Source organism: Monopterus albus, unplaced genomic scaffold (assembly GCF_001952655.1).
Source record: "Monopterus albus unplaced genomic scaffold, M_albus_1.0 scaffold18.1, whole genome shotgun sequence".
NCBI lineage: Eukaryota > Metazoa > Chordata > Actinopteri > Synbranchiformes > Synbranchidae > Monopterus > Monopterus albus.
Genome location: NW_018127898.1, coordinates 8,726,942 through 8,736,438, shown reverse-complemented (window position 1 = coordinate 8,736,438; position 9,497 = coordinate 8,726,942). Strand labels below are relative to the sequence as shown.

Sequence of the window (9,497 nt, the reverse complement as noted above, 5' to 3'; positions counted from 1 at the left end):
ACTGGGATGTGTCAGACAGACTGCAGGTGTCTGACCTGCATGTCGTATATTATTCTTACAATTTGGTAAAAAGAAACAGGCTTAAATTTAGATATTTAATGAATATTAGAATGTAAACATATATACATGTTGCATAGAAAAACACAGTACCATATTCTGAAAATGTTAAGTGCATTGCTTTGCATCTTACTGGAGGCCAATCAGACTTTTACATAACCTTGTCTGTGATCGATCCCCAAGGTGCCTTTAGTTTGTACTTCAGTCAGTCAGACAGACAGGCTAAATTAACCTGCTGATCATGTTATTTCATCCTGTTTAAAGGGCCACTGGAGCCATCTGTGATGCCATTATGATTCCTGCCTGCACACTGCCTGTAATATCTCTTCACAGCGACAGTGATTGGGAGTTCATGTAGGATTTTTTTTAAATATATAACGAGCAAATAAAACATCGTAATGACTATTGCTGTGACGTTCGTTATCATCTATTGCCTGCTCTCTGCCTGTGTGGGATCTGTCTTTGACATAATCATGATCAGGCGCATAATCACTTGTAATGAAGTCGTCTTTACGGAGGCGTCTGCCTTATGGACTCTGACACCTCGTTGCCCGTCTGTCAGCATGGCCCCAGTTAACATGCTGTGTCTAAATAAGCCTGTAACATCTGCTAATAAAGCTCCGCTAATGAGTGTCCTTGTTTAGACTTATAATGAGCAATCATTAAGATCCCTCTTTCAGGCTTTCCATTCTGCAAGACCCGCAACTCGAGCAATTAGTCGGCTTCCATTGAAAAGCTCTTTTAAGCTTTAACACTTGGGTGCATTGAAATTTTATGAGGTCTTTAGGCAACCATCAGATTATCTCTGTGGTGTAGCAGAATCATTCATATTCATCAATCATGTAATGCCTGTTTAACTAACAGCAGTTTGTAAAGCAACTACTTCATTTTAAAGAGTTGCATGTCCAGGTGGCCTGATTCATTAGCTGTCATTTCAAATCTGTGACTGTAGGAGAGTGGATCACTTTCTTTTTCATAATTAGCAGTCTGTGATCAGTTACTGATAGTGTGTTGTTGTGTGTTGTGAGGGCGGCTGTGGCTCAGGAGGTAGAGCGGGTCGTTTCCTAACTGGAGGATTAGCGGTTCAATTCCCGGCTTGTCCAGTCAACATGTCGAAGTGTCCTTGAGCAAGACACTGAAACCCCAAGTTGCTCCTGGTGATAACACCGTTATGTGAGTGTGAATGGCTAAATAGAGTGAAAGTGCTTTGAGTGTGCTGTAAAGCGTAGAAAAGCGCTATACAATTAAATAAGACCATTTACCATTTTTCTGGTCCTCTCTTCTCACACGGTGTGATGTCTTCTTTCCTGACATCACTGTCAATTTATAAAGAACACTTATTCATGTATAATACCAGTCACACATCAGGACACACCTTCTTATTCAGTGGATTTGTGTGTGTGTGTTTCTGTTATTTCTGTATTGTAGATTAATATTAAAGGCATCAAAACTATGAAATAACAAATATGTGTGAAAGTCACTTATTGTCATACTCATTGGAGATACTGTAGTCCCCAAAAGACTGGTACCGTTAAATTAGAAACCTCATTTGGTAAAAGACGACAAGGATTAATCAGCCTTCGAAATAAGAAGTGTGGTTGATGTATCATCCATTATTGATTTGGTGAAGGCAAGGCAAGACTATTTCTATAGCACATTTTCCTCACACATGGCAGCTTTGTGGGGGTTGTCCTGCTTTTGCTGCTCCATTGCACCTGTTGCCCTTTTTCATTTGCACCAGAACAGGTGAAACTGATTCACAGTCACTTGTGCCTCCTAAATGGACAGATTGATATCCCTGAAGGTTAACTGACTTGGTGTTATACTGTGATGATCAAGTGTTCCCTTTTTTTGAGCAGTTTAGTACTTTTAGGACCACTGTGGCAGACTGTGGATTCCCACTGTTCTAAATATGCTTGTACCCCTTTACTTCAGTCTTCCCAAGCATGTCACTATTAGAAACACACAGTGTATTAGATGGGTGTCAGATTTTTTTGGAGTGATGTTATTCATAATGGTTAAAAAACATCTCTTACTTCATGTCCTATCTTGCTGTAGGAATTTTCACTGTTCGGGTCCCGAAGGAAACAGCTGGAGAGCACTTTGAAGGCCTCCAGATGCTGACGAGTCTCCTTGCCCCAAAGGGTTCCCGTTCAGCAAAGCCACTGGCAGAAGACGTGAGCACAGGTAAGCCATATTTATCTGTATTCAAGTCAGTTTGAGCACATGGATGATGAAGATAGCATGGAATGGTTTAATCAGTCATAACTGCTTACTGTGTCAGATGGATGCAGTCAAACTATGGGAGATGATGAAGAGGAAGATGAGGAAGAATTTGATTGGCAGGTCGAGCAGGAGGTGTACAAGGAGAGCTCTGAAGAGGAGCTGAGAGCCCTGCAGAAATACGGCTTTGGCAATCAGAGGTCTGGAGTGTTTGCCAGATTACAGGTAAGAGCCTCAGATAAAAACCTTTCCATAATCTCTGAAACACTCATATTCTGTAGGAACAGGCAAAGCTGCTAAATAGAAGTTCTGGAATCATACAAGTAAGGTTTATATGAGAGTGCAAGGCTTAAGCGCTGCTACTGACAGGAGGAACTCGGTGATGTGATTGATAACGGGAACCCAGACGGCACCACAGCAGCAGAGAGGAGGCAGGCACGGCTGGAAGCAGAGGCATCAGCTTTCTCTCCTGATCATTACTTGTGAGTTTATCAGAGCTAAAGCCTCTGACACCCTGAAACATTACATTTGTTCTATGCCATTTCTTGTCTGCTAACACTGGCTCTCCATTGCAGGGCTGATTTGTTTGAGGATGATGAGATAAAGGGGTTGCTGAAGTTTACACCCTGGTGGACAAAGCTGAGTCCTTCTACAGAGCAGGAAGGAGAAGCTGGTGAGTGGAATCGGTTCATAATCTTTAAACCTGATCTGTAGATCCTTAAATTTGAATTGAATTGAAATGTTTATTAGATCAGTTAAAACAAGTCAATGATTTTTTTAAGAGTAAAAATATGATAAGACATAAAATAGCCCTCCTGTGACTGATGTATATACTTTGTTTAAACAAACCCATGGTTAGAGGGGGGTCACACTCAAGTGTGCAAACAGTTCATAGACATCTGTGACAAAGGACAACTAGACACTGTTTTTTGTCATTTGTCACAGGTCAAAAAAGCTGAAAACAACTGATTTAATCATTACATATGCATGGTATTTTATAGAACATATGTTTTTAGGTGAAGGCTTACTCTAAAAAGAAATTTTGGCTGCCAAATAAATGTAGTGGAGTAAAAAGTACCGCTTTTCACACTGAGATGTAGTAGAAATATAAAGTAGCACAAAATGGAAATGCTTGAGTGAAGTACAATATTGCAAAATTGCATAAAAGTGTGCTACTGGGGTAAATGTGTTTAGTTGACCACTAGAAGGCCTCAGCGGTAGTGTGCGTTAACAGTATAGTACTTCATTTGAGTGTTTGGAGTAGTGTGTGTTTGCACAGTAAAGAGTGCTTGTGAATTGGCACTTCTGATGATTTGCCAACTTCTATTTGCACCACTTAATAAGTTTAAAAAAAGTAAACCAATCAGATCACATGTTGATAAGCGTGGCTCATTTGAGGTTGTCAGTCAGTTAAAAGGTGACCAGGAACGTAGTACCGGGGGCTACCAGAAGGTGGCATGAAGTTACAGAAGTTGAGAGGGCAATCATGCGTGGTGTGTTATTAAAATACCCTGTTGATCATTTGCTATACCCAGTAGTACAATTCTAAAACTTCCACTAATTTTATTGTGAATTGAAGTTCTGGGTATGCAGTGTTACAGACAGGAATCTGTTGCCTGGGCTTTATGCCTTCGAGGCACTGACATTGTTCTCCGACAATACATGAATCCCCAAAGGACACACGAGTCTTTTCACTGCCCTCCCTCCTTCTAGAGGAAGCTCCGAGCTCAGCTAGTGAGCCACACAGCCGCACTCCCTGCCAAATGGCCTCAGGGCTCTTCGACTGAAAAACTCTTGTCATAATTGGAGATTGAACTTAGACCTTCCTTAATCACTGCATCTCTCTGCTGCCTGTTGAACAGTTTAAACAACTGGTTGAGTTACAACGTGGCAAAGCCCAGTATTTCTACCTTCTTAATTCTCCAGTCTTTTTTTCCCAATTTCAGGTTTTCTTTTGGCAATCCAGTCCAATCCATTTCAAATCAATGGCTCATTTACTTTGATTGCAATGCGCTGTTCGTTGGCTGGAGCCTCCCATCTCCATTTCTCCATTCAGCCTCTTGCATTGGAGTGATGGTTTGTGAAGCCTGCGCACTGCAAGAGACAATTTAATTGTGCCATCCAGCTCCTCTTAACAGCCCGCTAATTCCAGCACTTCCACAGTTGAAGCAGTCACATGGCTCACAGCCACAGCTTATGCGTGGTACATGGGTGTTGTACGCTTGAGAGAGGATTTAGATTAAACACATAGCATTATTGCAGGAGGGTGCTGTGCCAGTTGAGTTTCCCCCAGAGTGAGGGCCCGATCGCTGATGAGCAGCCATCCGTCAGTGATGCAAAGGCCATTTACCACAGTCTGAGTTTAGCCTCCAAAGAACATTAAAGCTCCTTGTAACCCCCGCTGGCTCCCTCGCCTCATTCTGCATTTTAAGACATGCTTCATTCGGGAGCCCAGGTCTAGATAAATTGGCCAAATTAAACTTAATGGCTTGACTGACAGGGCAAATAGCATTAGCCTCAGCTGAGTGTGAAGGATAGCATTGGTCAGAAGATTTAAGCAGCTTGGAAGCATACTCATGATTGTAACTGGTTCTCGTATTTCAAATAAACTACAACTTTCTCCATGTGGGTTTTTAGACTTCTCGCCCACTCCTCCACTTCTGACTGTTGTACGTTTCACTTGACAGATAGTTGTGGACACAAGTGCTAATGAAGCAGAAACTGACCCCTTTGTGCTTCCCAGTCTCAGGGCCAGCACACTGACGGGCCACAGCTGTCCTCTGGAGGCCTGCATTCACCCACCGGTTCAGGCTAAACGCTCCTTGACAGCTCAGCCCCCCTCTCTACCTGTTGCACTTTGTTATGGCTGGGTTTCAAAATCTGACCTTTGACCAAGTCGGATAGTTTTCTGTTGTTTTAGACCATCCGAGTTTACAGTCTGAGTGGACTGTGTAATTAAATGTCCCTTCAGTTTGTACTTGACATGATCACAGTTTGCACAAAATTAACCAGATCTGCCTTTCAAGGTCATTTGTGAAATTCTGGACGTGTTGTCCAACCCTCTGCAGTATTTTTATGAAGCATATTTACTCCATGCCCTCCGGCCATCTGGACCTGTAGAGAGCAGTGACGAGCCAGGCTGGCGTTCCAACTGGAGGAATTAGGTCAGAAATTAATTTGCAATCAGCGGAAGCCCTCATACGCTGACGGCTAATGCCCAGTAGAATTGATTGGCTCTCCAGTGGAAATGAATGAATGCGGTGTTGAGTAAATCTGTCAGGTCTGCTCTCCTCCCGTCACCAGCTAGGCTGCAGGGTTAATAGAAAATATATCAGCATGATGAGGCTGCTGCGTCCAACTTGGAAGAGACTGGATTTCTTGCATTTAGTTACTGTCAATATAGGTTTTAGTTGCAAAATCTCAGTGCATTGCTCAACATTTTTCTTCAGAACAGATGGCACACAGATCATCTGAAATCTGTAAGATCATTTTTGTCTGAACGATGATCCATAAATACATTTGTTGTATATCAACATTTGTATACTAGATACAGCTTTGTCCTTCAATTTTTATTCCTCAATTACCTGCTCATCCTGGCAGTAGTGTACTGTGTGTGTTTGTGTGTGAGGGTGTTGTGATTCTCAGTTACTGTGTTAAATCTGAGAGTTTTTTTGGTTTTGTTTTGTTTGTTTTTTCCTACTCATTCTGTATATGTGTGTCTGCGCATGTGTTTGAAGAAGAGCGGGTGCACGTGCACGTGGCTCTTTATGTCTGTCACTGTGTTCTGCTCGGCTGTGATTTCTTGCTGCAGCAGCACTGACGGGGGACACAGACGGCATCTGCAGGGAGCTAAAACCTGATGTAATGCAGTAGGAATCTCCTTCCCAGCAGAGTCAAGCTCCTACTGCAGCCTGAGAGATCATTCTGATGTGCTGTGTGTGTGTTTTCTCCAGCCAGCACACACCATCCTGCTCATCAGCGACTCAGTACAGGGATTCTGTTCTCCTCGTGCAGAGAAAGGAATTGCTTTCAGCTGTTGTATAAGCTGCTTGGAAAGAAAAAACACTGTTGAGTTACAACATGTTTCTATAGACATTCAGCATGCCTTTCAGTACTGAGCAATGCAGATAGCTTAAATGGGATTGACGTCTGTTGTGGTGCCCTGTTAGGCTTACCACAGATCCCCATTAAGCAGATGTCTCTTTCAAAAGGCAACAGTTAGTGATTTTGCACAAAGCAGGGACACAGAGGTTTGAGATATTTCCGTATGATGTACTTAGCTCTGTCAGAAGCATATACGTGGGATTGGCTTTTCTAATTTTGCTAATTTAATGTTGGACTATTTGACCTATATGTGCCTTCCTGTTGGCGCCAAATTTAAGGTCACTGTGACCTCTTGTCTGTCTCATTCTTGTCAGCACAATGTCTCCGGCACAAATGTCCACTTGGATTTGTGGATGAACTAGTTAGAATTTGTAGGTCAGTAGAGTCTGTTCCCTCCTGAAGACGGCTTCAGTGTTGTCAGTGCAGTCCAGTTTCTTAATGATTTAAACCCACTGGTACCTGTAGGAGTCCACCCTTTTCATTTCCTTTTCCTGGACGACAACCAGGACAGGGGTCCTCCTGTTCCTCTGGTAGCCCACCACAAGCTTTTGCAGATATTGAGCTTCAGGTGATTGTCACTGCACAGTGTCACAGAGCTCTCTGCCAATTCTCTGTAAAAAAATAGTTTCTAAGTGAAGACATTGTGTTTCTCACTGGAAACTATTCACTGGAATCATACATATCAGTATATTGATAACTTCTATTCCTTTGTTTGATTACACACACTCTTTACTTAATGAACACACAGTGCACCTAGAAAACCGCACACAAAGTTGAGGTTACTGCATGTTTTTTTTTCCCAGGAAGCAGGAGGAGGCTTTGGCAAGAATTTGTGGGAAATACCAGAATCACAGTCTCCGGCATAAAACGCGAGGCTAGCTGAACAGAGAGAAAATAATATATTTTCAGACTGAGGTGGCTTAGTGTGGATGTAACCTTAAAGCTTTAGCACACTAAATCCAGTCTATTAAGCTGTTTTATCACAGCAGTGCTATAATAAAACATTGTGCTTTTTATCTTAATACATAATGCTAGCAATATGTATTTATAGGAAACTCATTGGTTTGTATTTCTGACTTTTGACTGAAAAGCATGTATACATGATGATGGTTTAGTGTAAGATAAGAGTAAAGTAAGTGGTCATACACTCCCTCCTGAGAGGCATATGTGTGCAGAGGAGTGAATGCAACCACCTAACCACCACCACTTCCCACACCCACTACTGGATCCTGCAGTTTACAGGCACTCCTGTGTGTCACTCTTTGCATATACACCAAAGACTTGTGGTGACTTGAGATGACACATCTAAATGTAAAATCCTTATTCTGATGCAGCTGTGTCATTCACCGACAACGAGAAGGAGCAGCTGAGAAAATTCACCAACCGTTCCTACCTGCTGGACAAGACTTCCCGTTACCAAGTGTGGCTCAGCCTCGTGGACATTCTGCTGGCGTATTCCTACGAAGTGCGCTCCACCGAGGGAGAGCACAGTGTGAGTGTGTGTGTGTGTGTGTGTGTGTGAAGAGGCAACTCCTCCTGAGTAGCTCTTAGCCTCGGATGACAAAGCCCTCAATCCTCAAATCCTTTAGACCCCCCTTTCATTTCATTCAGGGCCTTAAGAGATTATCAGCAGATCCAAGAGCTCAGTCCAGGCCTCTTTGTGTCACTCTGCTAAGGTAGCTTCAGAAAGACAAGGTGAGCAGTGCTGACTTCGTAGTTAGACACTTCACAGCACTTGTGAGAGAAATACTAGAGACATTTGACACAGCAGAGTGTTGGATTAAAGCCCAGCAATGAAAACAAAATCTGTTATATATGAGCATCACATATTTCCAGAGCAAGTCTCCTAGTTTGATTAAACTTGGAGGTTCTCCTAGTATTTCCTGTCAGCTACTGTTGTGGTGATGAGTGGTCCTCATCTTCCCTGCAGGTGGAGTCACCGTGGACAATCAGAAAACTCAGTGGGACACTCTGCTGGCTGGAGGTGAGTCTGGAAATGGGGTGTGGGTCCAGTGAGAGCTTTACTCACATATAGGTACTTATTTGTTTATTTAATATAATATGTGCTTAATCAAGCATCACTGGAAATCTTCATCTGTTTTCCTCCTGCGCAGATGTCACTAGACACCCTAACTGTTTGACTAAATTCATGATACATAGGGAGTTTTTAACTAAATTGGCTACATTTACTAAATGTACTGCATAAAGTGCAGCTCTTATAATGGGCTGTTTTCATACCTGTTGTCTAGAAAGTAATGGAGTGCTGAAGAAAGTTTCTTCTGCTGCTGGACCTGAAATATCGATTTAAGAGAAAATTCTACATGTAAGGAAAGATTGAACAGCCTGATGATGTCGGCTCAGCAAAATGATCAGTGACTGATTGACCTTTAGTAAAGCAGCTGTTAACAATATAACAACACACTTACTTACTGGGTGCTTGAGGCATGTTGCACTGGACTGGAGCTGCTGTTAGAGTCAGGTACATCAGGTAAAACAAGCAGGAGGCCAGTGAGGGAAACAGAAAAGTAAAGTTGTATGAAAACAATAACGAGCTGTGTCATTGTTGCTGTTTGTCTTGTTGTGGTGCAGAGCACTCCGATGAGGTAACTTTATAATGCATAACTTAATTTGTTCATGCTTTATCTGTCCCTCAGTGTTTGTTCTTGCAATAGTTCCTGACCCTCTGTGTGTATCCATTAAAACAGTGCTGTAGATTTAAAACCTGACCTTTTCCCAGACATAAATGACAGTTTCATCTGCCACAGTGGTCAATCTGCAGTGATAAATCAGGTACTGAAGATATTTACATAAATTTTCATTCCCTCCTATATTTAGTCTCTAAACAGGAGCGCTTTAAATTACATTTTGCATAAGACCAGTCTTGCAGTCTTGAGCAGTGCTGCTTTTCTTCCAAGACATTTAGTGTGTGAATCTTTAGTAAATATCCTCTAATTACTTGACTTCCGGGTTGCAAGCGAAAGCAGACGTCTTTACTGCTCCTCTTGTCTGTTCTACGATTTTTCATATCTTCTACATTTTCAAGTCTTTGAACAAATTCTACAACTATTAAAATGCCTCCAAGAGGGAAAAGAGCTAATAAATCAGATGCGAAC

At 42.2% G+C, this 9,497-nt stretch overlaps 1 protein-coding gene across 2 annotated transcripts in view; it reads left to right on the top strand.

Moving 5' to 3' along the window:
- shq1 (SHQ1, H/ACA ribonucleoprotein assembly factor) overlaps positions 1 to 9,497 on the top strand; it is a 44,580-nt gene that overhangs the window by 3,504 nt on the left and 31,579 nt on the right. For both annotated transcript variants that reach the window (XM_020592768.1, XM_020592770.1), the window contains exons 4-9: positions 2,116 to 2,244; positions 2,342 to 2,505; positions 2,650 to 2,762; positions 2,856 to 2,953; positions 7,719 to 7,876; positions 8,315 to 8,368. In XM_020592768.1, coding sequence (XP_020448424.1) covers positions 2,116 to 2,244; positions 2,342 to 2,505; positions 2,650 to 2,762; positions 2,856 to 2,953; positions 7,719 to 7,876; positions 8,315 to 8,368 — 716 coding nt within the window. The remainder of the gene's footprint in view (positions 1 to 2,115; positions 2,245 to 2,341; positions 2,506 to 2,649; positions 2,763 to 2,855; positions 2,954 to 7,718; positions 7,877 to 8,314; positions 8,369 to 9,497) is intronic.